At 35.8% G+C, this 18,014-nt stretch overlaps 2 protein-coding genes across 5 annotated transcripts in view; both read right to left on the bottom strand.

Annotated features, from left to right (window-relative positions):
* LOC136835236 (contactin-3-like) overlaps nt 1–956 on the bottom strand; it is a 22,781-nt gene extending 21,825 nt beyond the window's left edge. Inside the window, exon 1 of one of the 3 annotated variants that reach the window (XM_067098496.1) lies at nt 512–956. In XM_067098496.1, coding sequence (XP_066954597.1) covers nt 512–569 — 58 coding nt within the window. In that variant the 5' untranslated portion in view covers nt 570–956. The remainder of the gene's footprint in view (nt 1–511) is intronic. The other 2 variants (XM_067098495.1, XM_067098497.1) reach the window with 2 other exon arrangements.
* Nucleotides 957–2,805: 1,849 nt separating this feature from the next.
* LOC136835235 (SURP and G-patch domain-containing protein 1-like) lies at nt 2,806–17,864 on the bottom strand. 2 transcript variants are annotated; one of them, XM_067098493.1, is made up of 11 exons: nt 17,533–17,864; nt 15,297–15,397; nt 14,484–14,650; nt 13,413–13,539; nt 12,770–12,898; nt 11,696–11,898; nt 10,988–11,115; nt 10,349–10,469; nt 8,488–8,648; nt 7,044–7,170; nt 2,806–6,718 (listed from the first exon to the last, which is right to left on the bottom strand). In XM_067098493.1, the coding sequence occupies exons 1-11, from the start codon at nt 17,847–17,849 to the stop codon at nt 6,692–6,694; spliced, it is 1,608 nt and encodes a 535-aa protein (XP_066954594.1). In that variant the 5' UTR covers nt 17,850–17,864; the 3' UTR covers nt 2,806–6,691. The 2 variants fall into 2 exon arrangements, with proteins under 2 accessions (XP_066954594.1, XP_066954595.1); XM_067098494.1 differs by having other exon boundaries at nt 12,770–12,886.
* Nucleotides 17,865–18,014: the final 150 nt, after the last annotated feature.

Genomic DNA, 18,014 nt, shown 5'->3' with positions numbered 1-18,014 from the left:
TACATATTTGATGAAAACTGTTTCATCCCTTTTGACTACGAGGCATTTGCTTTATGGACTGGGCAAAAATTGGTCATGTCTAATCTATTATTAATTTTAGCATCGTCCACAAAAATGTTTTTGTATCAGTATGGCAAAGCTTTGGTGAATTATGTCATTTCATTAATTTACTAAGCCTCTTAACTAATCAGCTGCAGTTCTTATTTTAAAATCAGTAAAACCTATAACGCTCCTCAGTGGGACAAAGCCATATCACAATCAAATAATACAAGCATGCTGCAAGTGCCTTCATAGACCAATGTTAAATAGAATGCATGTTGCAAGGCAGACGATTTCTTTGATAGACATATGATAAATAGAAAGCTTGTTCCAAAGAGGTAACCGATGATAGGCTTCATATAGAGTGAAGGGAGACACATTGCCTTCACAGAATTGAATGCGAAAAGAACCGCCATAACTAGAGATTCTGGAAATGACACGACGCTTCTTTCGCTCCTCACTCATAACCCACCTGCAGCAGACGAGGCGACGCAAGTCAGAAGAATCAGTAACACATTGAATGCTACCATTGCACCACTAGATTGATCAGATAACTTTTTTATTCTCAAACAAACAGATTGTTTCACTCTGCATCACGAAATTATTTTCCGATTCTTCATTTTCCGTCCCTAACATGGCTTAGAATCGGGGTTTTTCCCGCTCGATGCCCGTATTTCCAGAAAAGTTCCTTTCCGTTACGCGCCTGTGTTTATGTCACGAATGCATGCAGCATTCTAATTAATTTTTCAAACGTACAGTCGCGTCACAAGTGCGATGGTTATCGATATATCATTTCTAAAGGGATTTGGTCTTTTGAATTATAGAGAAGAATCCTTACAGTGGATTGTGGAATGAGCTGGCAGTCACCTCAACATTCTCGCACTACCAAAGGTGTACTACTAAGTCCGTTCGACTTTTAACCAGCTTTGCCTAACTGTTATGTGGCTTCACTCGGTAGGGTAAAATGTTCAGGTTCTCAAACCGTAACAAAAGCATATTTTTTTCACACTGCTTCTTTATGATTGTTGAAATTACTGAACACAATGTTTGTAGATTTGATGGCCAAACATACGCGCAGAATTTATAGAATTACCTAGGCTACCTAAAAGATCTGTTTCAGGACTCTATATATATATATATATATATATATAGAGAGAGAGAGAGAGAGAGAGAGAGAGAGAGAGAGAGAGAGAGAGAGAGTTGCTGTTGATAGACCCATTCACTTTAGTTGTAAATGACTATTTAATGGAATTTTCACAAAACATTTCTTCGATCACGTTTAGTAATCAGGCTGAAATTAAACACTTGATCAGTACATGCTTATATCCAGGTAATAACTTTAACCTTGACCTTCGTATTTGTGACATTATTGTGCATGGGTAGTTTTGGATGGGTCATCGAAACCCACTATTTTCAATTCTAATTTTGCTTATCTTATGGTTATACCTGTTCTATATTGTAAAACCTTCAACTCAATATTACTTATGTAGAATATACATTACACGTTTGACATTACCCTTATGTTTCTGACAAAACTATTTACAGCACGGCCACATTCGATGTTTTGGCATTGCAAAAGTTTTTAAATGTAAGGTTCCATTTCCATACTGTCTTAAAATATTTTGATTTATAGATGTAGGTTTATCGCACCTAACACTTGCCTCTTTTAGCAAAAAATCTTTGTTTTTCTTCCTATGTATCATAAATTTTATTGTTTCTCTTTCTCTTCCTGGGAATAATAATAATAATGTTGTATCTTTTTTTTTTCATGTTACTGCTTTTTGTACACAGTCGTTAGTCAGTCGGTGTGGTCATAATTTTTCTTCGTTTAGTTTTCTTTATTCACATCTCTCCAAAGTTTTATATGAGGAATATTTATTTTGTCGTTATTTTCACGTTTTCGGACGGGGCCCTGGACAAATTATCATACATTGGGTCATCAACAGGTGGGGAAGAATGATTAGGTATGCAAGATGTAGGTTATCACTTTGCCACGGTATCTTTCTGATCGCAGTCTCTCTGATGGGACGGTTTGGGCCTTATACCAATTTACGTGCAAACTCCTAGGGTTTTGAATTGTCAGTTTGCGGAGATGGGACCCGGTAATAGGAGCAGAGCTTGAACACCTGTTTCATGTTCTATGAAACAATAAACAAAAAATTCTGGGAGATTTAAGCAATTTCAAAACATTGCAATGTTTCTGCATTTGAATATGGACTGTCAGTGAGTAGCTTAACTATCCATGACGAAAAGGGAGATAGCCCCTCAAGAGAGAGAAGCAGCTTTCTAAATACACATCCTTGACCCTATTTAAATTAATTCTTGACCCAAGACAGGCCACCAGAAATGTGGCAATGCATATGCCACGTTTCTCTTTATTATGACTGGAAGAATGACTTAGACAATAATCATTACAAATTGTGAATATCAATCACACACTGGTTACGCTCAAAGTATTTTACCTCAAAATGACCATCAAGTGTCCCTTTTCTCATTATAATTTCCAGTCAATTGATAAGTTTGGTTCTGCTTGTACTGTCAGTGGCATTAATCTGGTTTTCACGCTAACACTAGAGTAGCCAGAATGGAGGACATTAATTTTAGTCTCCTATATTCTTCAGTTGTTTGAACACCTAGAGGCTATCAGTGAGTAAAAACTAGATTTGAACACCTAGACGTTATCAGTGAGTAAAAACTAGATTTTTACGGAAGTTTTTTAAAGTTCCCTTAACATAAGGAACTGTGAAGGGAATGAACTGGACAAAACATTATACAAATATTTATTTTCATGTTACAAGTATATGGTTTTGTAATTTGTGTATAATAAGCGCACTTCCACAGTGTTTCATACACTGATAAATACACTCACAAAACGGCTAGCAAATACTGTACTTTTCACCTGTCTGTCTGTCTGCAATTCCCTGGTTATCAAACTTACCACTCATAATAATATCTGGAGCTAAATGCTGCATTTTAAAACACACACACGAGAAATTTTGTTAAAACAAAACAAACAAAACATACTGATTCCTGCTCTAAATACATTTCTAGTCGGTAGCTCTTTATAGTAAAATGTCAGAACACTAAAGACATCTTTTGAGTAACTTAAATGATTATAGAAATTAAAGTAAAAAAAAAAATTATACCTTAAATATATCATTAGGACACTGAAAGTTAGCTTTGGTAACCTAAATACTAAGGTGTGCATCTGAGTTGGATGAATTCATTCAAGAATCCAAAATCCTGAAATAAAAATACTGCTAGAAGAGTTACTGACAAAACCTATTTAACACTTCTGAATATTCAGTAATACTTAGATACCTGTATCTAATTCTATGACTGATGAAGACTGGTTCTGCAATGGAGTTGAAGTTTCAATTCAAATGTAAGAGTGTTCACTGGACAAAACCTATTTAACACTGCTGAATGTTTAGTTAAGCTTTTTTGGGTACTAACGATATACAAGATATCTAAATTCTATGACAAACAAAAAATGGTTCTGTGACAGAGTTGATATTTCAATTCAAAATTACATGGGTTTCCCAATGGTTACTAAAATTTCAGCCAACTGCTTAGCTCAACTTCCGTACAATGAGACTTCTCTGATGATAAAATGTACATAAAAGAAGACGGACAATAAACAATAACACGGCTGTATGCAATCTGTTAGTGTGTGCATTCAAGCTAAAGAGACCCCAACTTACTAAAGGACATTACTGTATTATTAATTTAGGAGGTGACTTTAGCTCAAATTCTCACCTAAGAATACTCTGTACCAGAAAATTTTCAACACTTCCCATTGTACATCTCCACTCACACTACATAAATTTTTTGATATATCCTTGGCAACTGCTTCTTGAATGAAAACTGTACTCAACAATGTTAAGAAATGTACATGCAACGTACAAAATCATTAAAGGTATAAGCACTTGCTGTTTAGGCACAACATGACAATATCCTGCACAAACTTGCAGATGTTTCTGACATTCAAGAATAAATTTCTCCATAGAGGATCTCATTTATATACCTCACTTTTATACTAAAATTTACATATTTCAAATTGGGGTTCAACTGTATCCAGACTATATCACAGCACATATCTACTGGACTTCACAAACACTTTTTACCTCAATTTCATAAGGAGATGTTTATAGAACTATGATCAAATGGAGCAGTGGGTCATTCTACTGTACAGTATTATCTACATGGAATCTGAACTACACCTCATCACAGTAGTATGACCACAAAATCTCTAAGATAGCTAAACCCCAGTACTATGAATTAAATATTAGTCAAACTCAAAATTCCTTAAATTGCTTCCTTTAAACTATGATCAGTAGTTTAAATGCTAATTTTTATAGCAAATTTTATGTGTTGATGAAAAAAGTACAGAGCAGGAATAAGAGTGAAAAGGCAACTGGTGGCATCAAATATCAAGATGTTTACATACACCAAATCCTTTATATTAAACTTGTTTACAAAACTTGCTCACCTTTAAAAGTTCCAAAAAGGTGTAAAATCTTCAGAATTATTTTTCATACAAGTAACTACTTGCCTTCTTATTAGACAATGATCTTAAGCAATATAAATCAAACCCTTTGAAAGAATAACCCATCAATACATATTCTATTTTTACTGTCATGAATAATCTAAATGTTAGAGCAGTTACTACTAACTAGGTACCTGAGAGAATGATTAACAAAAGAACAACATGCTGTGGAAACTGCAATTTTGAATTATTTTTACGTACTGAAAAAAAAAAGTAAAGAAAAAACAGATTAAAGCTGAGATAGCTTTTTGGTTTAAAAACCATAATAAAACAATAATTACTAAAATTCATAAACTTACCCAACAATAGAATTTGACAAAATTTTACAATGCAAGGTGCTCGTAAAACTGTATGTTAGCTAATGCTAATTGCAAGAATACTCTCAGCATCTGAAATCACACCAATACTAGAAAATCTATGACCGGGCAAACTTAAAATGAAACACAGAATCCGATATTTGGTCAAAACAAATCGATGCCTACAGAATTAGTAGCCATCTAAATGAGTTCTGTCCCTGTACAAAATCAAAGTTGCAGTTTTGTTAATTCTTAAAAAAAGTACACTGACAATGATTAGCAAATAAACCCCAAAGAATGACAAACTTGTGTCATTCTCTATAGCACCATCAGAACTTTTCTTTTGTCATTTCATTGTGTACTACAATCTCTGTCAAAATTAAACACAGCTATTGGTATAGATTATTTAATCTTTCAAATGTGCATTTCTGTGGATTTCCATTTTGCTACATTCATTTCACGACTATGTAGTACAACTTGTGCTTTACTTTTCTCTGCCTTCGAAAACCCACTTGCTTCACGGCTGTTTCAATGAATGAAAGCAAATCTGATGCTACTACTCAATATTAATGTTGAAAATGAATCACCTCACATATCTAAAATTTTAACTCTTTTGTTGGTCAAAAAACTTCCTTTTTAAATAAAATTTTAAATCTGACAGACTACTGGTCAAAATTTCCTTCTGAAGGTAAGTTAAATGTTAGAACATCACAATTCAATTTGATTGTCTCTTTTCTTCTCCCAAAATACTTTTAAAACACAAGCATGAAATGAAAAGCTCTCCTTAATGACAGGTCTACAAAAATGTCAAAATAAAGTGCAGTAACTGTACATTTTTACAGCCTTGAAAGTCACAAAAAAATAACCATCATTGTATATTTTTACAGCCTTCAAAAATGTCACAATAAATTACCATCATTGCATATTTTTACAGCCAAGTTAATAAATAGAATTTCAAACGCCTACGAAAAAAATTCTAATGGTAATAAAATTTTGGATTACTGTACAAATATTTCCTAAAGAGAAGTTTATCACCAATTACATTATACACATCTGAACAAGGTCAGTCCTCATGGAAAAATCCTCTAATACAACAGCCAATAAAAACAAAAGTGACAAACAAAAAGAATCAGAAGGAATTTTTAATTCATTTGTATTTTGCAAAAAACAAAAACCCACTTCCGTTTTTATATTGTAACTTTACTTACAATACTTAGACCTTTCAAATCTTTCTAAACCAATGGTCCAAAGCAGAAATTTACCTCTTGCCTTACAGATTTTTACTTGAATTGCCCAAATGTAAAAACGATACTATTAAAAAACTGACATTTCATCCACTCTTTCCAACCCATTCATAAAATCACTTATGACCAAACACACAAAAGCATTTAATACCACCTGAGTGAAAAATTCATATTGAAAAAGATGCTCAATAATGACTGGTGAGTTTATACAGAACTGAAGTTAATACCATAGAATAGACATAACAATTACCCTCTCTCCTATAGGCATGGACAAAGAACGGACAAAAAATGTCACCACTAAATCATTAAAATAATCTATTCAGATGCACTGCTGAGTCCTGTCTATTACTCTGTTTATAGGAACATATTAATCATCGATATTTAACCATAAAATATGAGATCCTAAATATATATCCCTATATCTCATCAAAAAGACTGGTTAAAACCAGCTACCCATGTCTCAAATCTAGTTCCTCTGTAGTTTTTCCTAAACCATGGCACCTTGTTTTGATAAATCTGCATAACCTAAACCACAAATAGAACACCTGTCTAGGTTTCCATCGTCAGTAATAAGCTCGCCGTGGGTTGTTCTGTAAAGAAAAGTTGTCATAAATTTTATATTCATGTTTGATAAAGGTTGCCTCAAGCATTTAGGTCAATGCCTGCTCTTACAGCATCTTTTATGGTTTTAGTACTTGAAACTTTCACTTCTCAGCATGACTTATTATAGTTTCATAAGCTATTTTTACGATGAATTTATGAGACCTATTGTGTAACTTTTCCAAAAAAAAAAAAAACCCTGTGCAGATGATGTTTTCAATTGAGGACTAATTAAACTTTTATTTTCATTGCATGGTTTAATATGCAAAAACGCCAAACATCTCTTAATAGTTCAAAGTTTCCCTTTCCACTTACCAGAGGATTCGGTCGGAATCTATACGCAAGCATCATGCGTTTCCTATATGCATCATATTCGTCATCATTGTCAGTGAGGGCGTCAGGTCTCTCCACACCCAACCCTTGATTTTCACTGCGACCAGATCTGAAAATAGAGTCACATATATCATCTTACGGAACATTCATAAGACATTAAAATCAGAATGTTTAGTATAACACCATCCACAGTACATTCTATCTTTGCACATCTCCAACTGCATTAAATAAGTTCCTTATATGGAATGCAACTTGAATTTACTTCAACATAATCTACTGTGTCCCTCTGACCATGAATTAGATCATTTTGCTGTCAGAAACATTGTCATAATCTCCTGTAGTATTTTCCTTATGCAAGCACCATTTGTTTTTGCCCTGTTCAGCAGTGGGATAATTTTACCAGCAGTCAAAACAATCTTTTTGCTTCATCCATCCAGACTATTGCTACTCAGAATCCAACTCAGTAAACTGCTTCAAAAGAATAGAATATAGAATTTAGGCCAAAGACCAAGCGCTGGGACCTATGTCATTCATGGCTGAAACGGAACTTGACTTTAAAAAGGTTTGAAATATGCAACAGGAGGAAAACCTTGCAGTTGCACTATGACTCTGTTGTTAGGAGATGATAGAAAGTAAGATGGAAGGAAAAGACTATGGAGCAACTGCTTCTAAGTGTAACGTATAACTTTAGGAAAACGGATTGTTTTACTTTTCCCAAAACATATTCTTTTTCCACAATATGGTGGCTACAACTTCCTATCTCCTCCATTTTATTTTATGCATTTCAAGAAGGAAAACCTTTTACTGCATGTACATTTTGCAATTCAGAGCATCACTGCTGACACTGTTACATTTAATAAACATTACTGTTTTCACATGGATTCTACTCTTCAAACTGTTGCATTTTAAATGCTCTCATCACATTATGTATGATAGTGATAAGGTAAAACATAATAATGGCACAATCACCAAAAGATGGGTAGTTCCAATGCACCTTCTGGCACATCAGTGGATAAATACATCAGTAACATATACATAATAAGGATTCTAATTATGAGATGAAATACTAAATTCTAAATAGAATGAATACAGAATTTAGGCCAAAGGCCAAGCACTAAAAGTTAACTATACCTTAGTCTAACAAGACCAGTGAGCTGATTAACAGCTCTCCTAAGGCTGGCCCGAAGGATTAGATTTATTTCACGAGGCTATAAGAACCAATTGGTGGACTGATAGCACTACCCCCTACGGGGCTAAACTCTGAATAAATGCTATAAAAAAGTTACAAATCAGTGACTGGTTACTACAAAATGACTTGGCTAATATCAACTACACTTAATTAATTACACACATACCATAGACAGCAACTTTACGTAAATAACATGATATTAATTTACTTCTGAAATGGCGACTGACTGCTACTTACTGATTGACAGGTGTTGTGATTCCTTTCCCTTCTGCTCCTAAGCCCATTCCTTCCGTCCACCCCATGCTTTTGAGCATTTTGTAGCCGATATTGTCTTCTGTCAATTTATGCTCCTGATAGTCCGACAGATCGGGATCTCTTCCTTCTTTGATGGCACGATACTGTCAATGAAAAAAGATGAGTTTGACACCATTTCTTAAAAGGGTACGTAAAACAAGCATATATTTGCAATGACACGGGAAAGCAAAGCCAAAACTAACTTACATAGGTCTGGGAAAATTTCTAAATTACATTCATCTTCTATATTAAAATTGATTTTACTGTCACAGGATATAATGTTATTGTACTTAATATTCAATCAACATGACATTTTGCTTGACTTAAAGTCACGTCCAAAATACGCTGATATGCAAAAATACTTTTTATGACAATAACATCTCTTTAATTCACCGTATTTCCAGGCATCAAAGACACCATCCGTATGCTGACTATACACTTTAAATAAATAAATAAAATGGATAAATAAATAAATAAATAAGGTTATTCACTTCCACCTACCTTACCAAGATGTTTATTTATACTTGCGGGCTTAGCAACATGATGATTCTGTTGACCGTTAACAGTCTGCTTTTTCTCTTTTACATAACGGAAACACGGTAATATTATACCCATATCTTACACCCGAGTGTCTGTATCACGACCAATAATGATAAAATAACGATAACAACACAAGGATTCAGAATAAAAACGCGATATTTAAGGTATGCAAAACGTTCGTGCAGTCTCTGTTCGACTGTCTCAATGCGTTGATGGACTGCGGCTTCGGCTAATGCAGAAATATAGATAATTGACGTTTTTCCCGTTCATTTACTTTAAAATTACTTTTTTTTTTTTTAACTCTGATAATCTTAATATTGACTAAGTTTTTCTGACGTTGAAATGCTTGCGAATTAATAAACTTGAAAACAGGTTACCAAGGTAACGTACACGGTATCAATGCCCAGCCGTGTTTCTTGGCCAACGGTGACAGTATTGAATGTAGGCTTCAGTGGATTTTTTTTTTTATCTCAGAAAAAGGAAACACTAAACACCACAAAAGGAAATACTAAAAATACGGAATAATAACTTATTGCATCAATAGTTACCGTACATTTCAGTTTGAAGACTGAAAATACCAGTAATATTGATGTACAATATTTGCTTAGCTAATCCGTCTGCCGTAGACTGCAGATTCGGGAACGAATATTTGTGATGATATACATTTTTTCATGATACTTTTTGTTTATTTACTATTCTAACTACGTATAATTTATATTATGCATTAAGATGTCGTACACAGTTCTGATTACTGCCTAGAAAAGGTAACCTTTCTCTGGGCAGGCCTGTGAAAAACGTAATCTTTGGCTTCTACGATACACTATAAATTCCAACACTTATTTCAAGAAAAAAATTAGTGTCTCCAGCATCGGGAAATACGAATATTTTCGGTTAATTCAGAAGAAAATGTATGCCCATAACTTAAAAACCACGCTCAGCAATAAAACTGTAACAACCAAATCTTAAATGATCTATTAAGAAAACCCTCTCTTTCTTTTTTTCCTTAAAACTTCAGTGTAATTGGGCATAGCTGGCGATAAAAGTATTTTTCTAATATGAGGGAGTACAGGTACTTTCTGATCTGGCAAATGCTAGTAATGAAGAACAGCAACTAAAATACAGACAGTAAAAGAAAGATACACAGGAATTAAAATATAATGGCAGAAAAAGAGGATAAATGGCAATTAAAATATGACTGAAGAAAATATACATAGCAATTAAAATGTAATGACAGAAAAAGAAAGATACATAAAAAACCACAAACCTTTTCCATAAATCTCGCAAGTTCATCCGGGGGAAGGAAATCACCAATATGGTGTTTGCCTTCAGCATTCTGTGTGAGCTCTTGTGCTTTACTGTGAGTTTCGGCCATCTCTTTAGCACGCCTAGGAATAAATATATTAAACAATGAATTTTGAGAAATAATGAAATTTTTCACAAAGTCAAGTGGATTTCATAACATAAAGTTTAACAGATGGGGAACTTTGTTCAGACTTATATACCAATGCCAACTCACACAGCTTAGCTGAGAGAGAACTTAACAAGCTTTGGAATAGAGAATTTGGGCTAAGGGCCAAGTGCTGGGATCTATGAAGTCATTCAGCGCTGAAAGGGAAATTGTGAGTAGAAAGGTTTGAAAGGTGTAACAGCAGGAAAACCTTGCAAATGCACTAAGAAACAATTGTTCGGAGAGGGTGGACAGCAAAGGGTGGACAGCAAGATGGAAGAGAACATGAATGTAGTACAGTAAAAGGAATGAAAGGGGTTGCAGCTAAGGGCCGAAGGGACACTGCAAAGAACCTTAAGTAATGCCTACATTGCACTGTAAGAGGTGCACTGATGGCGCTACCCCCCTACAGGGACTAATAAGCTTTGAAAACTGAAAAGAAAAAACAATCCTTACCTCTTATGCTCCCAAGTTCCACCCTCGGTATCTTCATCGCTATCATACTCATATTTTACTTTTCCCTGTCGCTCTAGTCTGTCTGCTTCTTTCTGCTTTGCTTGCAATAATTGGAAGACTACGTTCATCTGGAAGAAGCAGATCCCATTAAAAAATCAATTGTAAATCCTCACATAAAGGATGCAGGTGTTTTAAGACAAGAGCAAATTAGTTTTCAGCAAGAATCCAGTCAGTTCAACAATCTCAAATCTAGCCTTTTCATTCTGGTTTAAATAAGGGTCACTACACACTGTTTTTTCTTTCTATCCAGGAGTTTTAAATCTACTGCTGTTTGATTTTATTTTCCTTTATCTGACTAAGCTCATGCATGATTAAAATATCAGGTGCATTAACAAAGTTCTAACTGTAGTGTAACTAACCACTGCACTACCCTAATCTTTTTTTTTTTTTAAACCAGAATTTACACCTTTTTACCTTGTCCACAATTTCTTAGTATTACTTGCTTTTTCTCCAGGATTAATAATTATGTTGCCATTTGATAAAGTGCCTTACCAATCTTTAATTACTACTTCATTCATACAAACTAAGAAATCAACTCTATCACTTTCAGCTGTGCTTAATGGCATTAGCAGTAGTGATAGGAGCAGTAAGTTATAAGCGTATTTCGCATAAACTAAAAACTTGATTCCCAGCGTGTAATTTCCATACCTTCATCTGCTCTTCACACTGTTTCCACTGAGCTTCGGTGAGATCTATCGATCCAAAGACCTTGTGTGCATAGGCATATATGGCAGGAGAATTCCTTGTTATTCGAGTCACCATGACCCCTCGAATGGCTTCAATGTGCTCTCCCTCGCCAACCATGGTCATCAGATTGGCAGGAACGCTCAAGTTCACAACGGGCTGAGGTGCTGTAAATTTCTATTTGTAATACTCAAAAAAAATATAAATTTTATAAAGAAAATTATGTGAAAGGAAAATTTCTACTAGAATGAGAACAACTTATTCTACTGGATGGAGAACAACTTAAGAGTTTAAAAAAAAAAAAAAAAAAAAAGCCTGGACCATTTACAGGCTCGAAATACCAACAAAACAATATAGCCAGTCAGATATTTCTTTTCCGTGAGATACACCAACATGATACATAATACTGTAAGCGAGCAATACAATTCTATAACAGTAAGTTAAAAAGTTATCACTGAACTACATTTCCAGATTCCATTGGGATCAATCAAAAGGAATTGAGGTGGAAACCACAGAAACATAACTTTGAAGAAGTTGGACAGCTAGGCAGGAAGAGATGAAAAGGAATGGACAAAAAGTGATAGGCAAAATGCTGGTGGTCAAAGGGACAATGAAAATAATCTTCAGTTCCAGCTACACCTTCAAGAGCATGGAATACTGTAGATGGTGACCTCATATGGGATTAATCACAGGTATCTGCATTGTCTTTCATTGTGAATGACTTCACTAACTTGTGACAGATTTAGCAACCAATTTAATAAGCAAAAAGAGATAAGCTTCAGATAAATTTTGTTTGATAAAATGAAGTTGCCAAGTTTACTCAACATCAAATCATAAGAAATTGAAATTTACATCAAATCATAAGAAATTGAAATTTAGGCTCAAGTTCCACTACATTATTCTTCACAAGAATGTTTCATGAGCCACCATACAAACTGCAAAGAGTAGAAGATAAAAAGAATTTCAAAATCCCTAAGTGAGCACAGAAATGTATAGCATTCCATAATGATGTAAAAGAATCGGTATAAATGATCTCACCTACAGCCACTGGTGCTGCTGGGGGATACTCCTGACCTGCTGTTTCCGCCCATCGGCTCTTCCGCTTCCTGGACTGGGATGCTGCGTCTGGACTGACACTACTATCACTGGAACCAGCTGAGAGAGAAACTAGCAAACTTCATCAGTAAGGCTGCCACACCTTTACTATCCTAGCGACGGGGAACGGGAGAGAGTGAACGCGACACAGATGATTATACAAAATTAAGAAGACACAAATAACAACGGAAACAAGGAGTTAAATGGCATCTGCCAACCCGAAACTAAGAATCAGTTTTAATCTACTTAATACTGATTAGCTATAATGCTGGGCAGGTATAACATTTAACTAGGGCAACATATCAGCAATCAGAATCTGTTCCTAGCCACGAGACCAAAAAGAAATGCTACTATGAAAACTATTCCAAAGGACACAAACTTAAATGTGCGTATTCCATTACTACCATGCACACGTGCTCTATTTCTATACAAGAATTTGTCAAATCAAGAAAAATTGAAATATTGGTACTGAATGTAAAACAGCATCTATATTTTAAAGTAAGTTTTCCTACAATTCAGAAAGGTTCCCGTTCTTGGGCTTACTAAGGGTAAAGTCATACGAAAAGGAAGTGATAAAACCACCTACCAGAGCTTTCGGAGTTAAGTTGTCGAGCTTTCTCTTGCACTTTTTTTAAGGCCTCTTTAAACCAGTCTGGGTGACTAGCATCTGGTCCTCCTTCCATTGACGCCCCGCTGTGGCATGATCCATTATCCTGCAAAATCAAAGTAATAACTGATCAATCCAAGATAAATTTCACAATGAATTACTATAATATAATTTAACTGCTCAATATGAGTGAAAAGATAATTTTTACATATGACACATTTACTTGGGATTCATTCTTAATTTTGTATGTTTCAATGGCTACTCTGTTACAGGTAACACATGAATGGTGTAGAGAAGGTGTTCATTTCTTACATCAGTAACTGTAATACGAATGCTACATACGATAAAAATTGATATATTAAACTTGAAAAGATATGAATTACAATTATCAATGAAACCAGTTGCTATGAACATATAGATGAAGAGAATGAATAATGAACTGAAGGATGCTGCCATGTTGACTCAAAGGAGATCTTATTTCAAGAGTTCAAGTGAACCCTTGGGAATAATTGTTGAACCTAAAGCACCATCAGCAATAAGAAGCCATTTGCTGAAATTGGCAAGACAAGTAGTCATTGATGAGCTGATAATAACATAAAAACTTGAGAGGAGAGATGGGACCAAATTATTATTATAATAATAGTGTAAAACGTATGGAGGAATAAGTTCAATGTAGTGTTCTAAGTATTGAAATTGCTGAACAAATGCTGTGAAACATTATTTAAACCAGTACTGTCAGTTTGGCTAGGAGATGTTTGCAGTTGAGAGCCTACAGCTCAAACAAAATCACTGTACACACTGAGTGTACTGAAGAACCAATGGGATTAGGTAAATGAATATGTCTGATGTTCATGGAAGAGTGGCAAGTTTTTAAAATGAAAATCTCAGTTCTCAAAAGGGCAGTTTTCTCATGAGGTTGAACTTGGATTGAAACTGTACTGTTTATATTTTTAAGTGAAGAAGAAAATATTCCTAGATACCATGTAAGCTTCTCGAAGACATAAGGATTACAATTATATGCACTTAAATTGACAGAGAAAGGATACTCACATTTGTGTCATGTTCTGTTTTGAACTCTGTTGCATATGATGCCTCTTGGCCCTCATCTGAGAAGGCTGGATGTCTTTGTTTGGGCAAAGGAACTTTATTAGGCTTTGCTGCCTTTGGCGAAATCTTCAGTGTTTTGTTAGCACCATATCTATCTCCTCTGAAATCCCCTGAAACAAGATAGAAACTATGTCATCATCTTGAAAGAGATAAAAATCAGAAGTATATACAGTGAACCCCCCATATTCACGGGGGATGCGTCCCACAGCCCCCCGCAAATAGCTAAAATCCGCAAATACTTAAAACCCCTCTAAAAACACTTAGAACTGCCCATTTTGATAGTTTAAACATAGAAAAACCCTGTAAAAATGCATATACCTGAGTATTTTAATAGTTTTATCACAAAAAGTGCACTTATTCATGAACATTATATGAAAACACAGTAATTAGTGAATATTTCTCAGTGAAAAATACCGCGAATGGGCGAATTTTCCGCGAATAATGGCTAGATATGTTCCACAGAGAAACCCGTGAATGTGTGAATCCGCGAATCATGAGAACGCGAATACGGGGGGTTTACTGTACAGTATATATATATATTACTTATTTTCTTAAATTACATGAAGGTAAAATTGCTAATTCATGACAATTTACATTTACCATCACTGGTATATTATGTTTATTTCAATTACCAAATTTTATTGCTCTTGCTGAAGGCAATTTCAGGCAAACGTACATCAACAGTTTTTATGCCTACACTAACAAACAAACAAGTAAAATACAATCCTTGGTTAAAAAAAAATTACTGCACCATACCTTCTGTACCTTTCTGCCTCTCTGTTAGTTTTTTGAATTGTTCAAAGAAGCTCCCATCATTGCTAAACTTGTTCAACATTGGAAATGACCCTGATGCCAAGCTAGAAGAAAGATAATAGTGAAAATTAGAGTACTGATAACAGCATTATTTTTTGCACAAGAAAATTTTTACTCCATATCTACAAATTTAACATTCACAGTAAAGACTATATCTCAATATCAAACAGAAAAACCTATATTACACAGATACTGTAAATGAAGTTAGCTTACATCAGAAATCCTTTGATATCTAATTAACTCCTAAAACTATGAATATCTGTTTGCAGTTGGAGCAAATATTGGCCATAGCATTTAAAATGGTACAATTATATATCTTCAATGGGTACAAATCATTTTCCCTCCTATATGTAAGGAAAAATCAAAGTTATGTTAGGCTAATCTATCTTTGTAAAATTACCTCTGCCATATATTTTACCAAAAGAGTGGGGTATTTATGAATAATAGCATTTCCAGTGGTAATGAATGTTAGGTTGATAATTTGAAAATTCACAAAAATACTATTGGAAATTACAATTTTCAATGCTGAATATAATTAGGAGTTATGGGTAACTTGTAAAATATGACTGTGATCACTGTACCTGACATAGAAATGAGCTGCACATCCCGTCCAACGGACCAAATGAGGGCCACCTAAAAATGACCATTGACAGTGATGATGTTGATAATTTTATTGCCTACCTATAATAGGCTAGCCTAGCAAGTTTCCATGCAAATATTCATGAAAGTATGAATAAATTAGCTAGCCTGACTACAGTGCAAATTTATACGGAGGGGTTACTTGGCCTGGCATTGGCTACCACTTAAAAGTGGGCGACATTTCAAAAGGAATACCAATTGACCTGACCTACTGGGTACTATACAAAGTAGGGAGACAGGGTTAGGCGTTGGTAATTTCGCCTCCTTAAGTTAGCCCCACCGACTGGTATATATCTGATATTCAGTGTTACTTGGGGTTCAAGAGGGAGTGAAGCCCACTGGCCAAGTCAGGGCATGGCACCCTAAGTCAGGTCAAGAAGATAATTTCTGGTTAGGTCATGGCACGACGCTCTATTAAAGGTTAGGTTAATGGGGGGAGGGATGTACATGCAGGAGAAGCCCCCCAAAGCCAGGTCAGGGCATATCACCCCAAGTAAGGTTTGGAAGGTAAGATCTGGTTAGGTCAGGATACAAAACTCCAGGGAAGATTAGGTTTGGCCCATTTTCACTTTGAATTCTCATGCCTAACACCGTCTTCCTATTCTGCATCCACTCTGACCTACGTTTACCTAACCTTACCTAGGACACTGCGCTTACCAGCCGGGAGGAGGGGACTCTTTGTCATCTCCTCCCTCCCACACACAGACATACGTTAGTTGTGACCCCTCTGCAGGTAAAACTATAGAACAACTCCACATGGCTTATTGCCTTGAGAATTGAGTTTTTCTATAGTTTTTGTTGCTGATGAAGGCGGTGGTGTTGTTTCTTGGTGGTCAATTATTATTAACCTCACATCTTTATCAGGGACCCTTTGGGAATGGGGGTCTTTTGGTGGGGTAAAACACAGGAGACATGGACATTAGTTATGATGGCCACCCTGGAATGGTTCTGTGCATACGCAAGGCATATGGGAGCCATATGCTCAAGAAGGGATTGGCTAAGAAAACCTATTATAAAATGAACTACACTAACCTAACCTAGTAGGCTGTGTTACTTACCCAGGGGCTCCACTTTTTACCAAAAGTTCCCCTATAACACTGTGCATGCAAGATAGCATTCCAGGATAGCTAGCATACAATAACATATCAGTTCTGAGGTTAATTACACTCCAACGCCATAAAATAACAGTAAATTCTTGATAAGCAACCAAAATACTATAGAAAAACTAAATTTCCAAGGTAATTAGCCATGCAGAGTTTTACTAGGCTATAGTTCTACCCCTCTACATACTACCAGGGCAATTTTATGACGTCAGGTTAGAGTTGGGGGTAAGACCCACCCTGCCAGGTCAGGGCATGGCCCTTTAGCCTACACTGCCGTAGGTTAGACTACACTGCCGCAGGTTAAGCTACGCTACGGTAGGTTAGGCTAGCCATATGGTGTCATATTTTTACCTAGACTCTAGTAGATTTTCCCGCGCAGAATGAGTGTTCATTCAGAAGCTATAATGAAAGAATAATAAACCTCACACACAGCCAACCTGTCCGATTCCAATTTGACGGGAGGAGGAACCGAGTCCGGCACCTCTTTCTTGATGTATTTGCTCTCGGGTGGTGGTGCCGCTTTGGAATGGCTCTTGCCCTTGTCGCTGCTGCCGCCTGTCGTTTCTCCTTCAGCGATCTCTTCCTTGAGTCCCAGTCGCCTCTCTATCTCTCTCTTCCTCTTCAGGAGGATCTCCTCTTGCTTGTTCATCTCCTTCACCCTGTCCTCCGCAGGATATTTGGAGAAATTTGAGTTCATCTTGCTGACATCGACAGCTGCAGCTGTGGGACTGCAAGCCAACTGTAACATAAACATTCATCTTCTTCTATCAAGGGCGATGTTGGGACTTCTGGACCGTTTTGATGGAGAGGCTGTGATTCCTATTTCCCAGTCACGTTGTCGCCAAACCTTTCCTTTTTCAGTTTTCAATGGGATATTTTGATGCTAGTTGGATTTCAACTTACATATTGTACATCACTA

The sequence above is a fragment of the Macrobrachium rosenbergii genome, chromosome 55 (genome assembly GCF_040412425.1).
Source record: "Macrobrachium rosenbergii isolate ZJJX-2024 chromosome 55, ASM4041242v1, whole genome shotgun sequence".
Classification (NCBI taxonomy): Eukaryota; Metazoa; Arthropoda; class Malacostraca; order Decapoda; family Palaemonidae; genus Macrobrachium; species Macrobrachium rosenbergii.
This window is presented reverse-complemented; position numbering and strand designations above follow the sequence as displayed.

What these genes read in the sequence shown, in the direction of transcription:
- LOC136835235 (XM_067098493.1), bottom strand. Translation starts at nt 17,849, where the DNA reads ATGTTTATGTTACAGTTGGCTTGCAGTCCCACAGCTGCAGCTGTCGAT. An exon ending in ACTTAACTCCGAAAGCTCTG is followed by an intron (nt 12,899 to 13,412) that starts GTAGGTGGTTTT and finishes GAAGTTTGCTAG; the next exon opens with TTTCTCTCTCAGCTGGTTCC. An exon ending in AGTGTGAAGAGCAGATGAAG is followed by an intron (nt 11,116 to 11,695) that starts GTATGGAAATTA and finishes TGCTTCTTCCAG; the next exon opens with ATGAACGTAGTCTTCCAATT.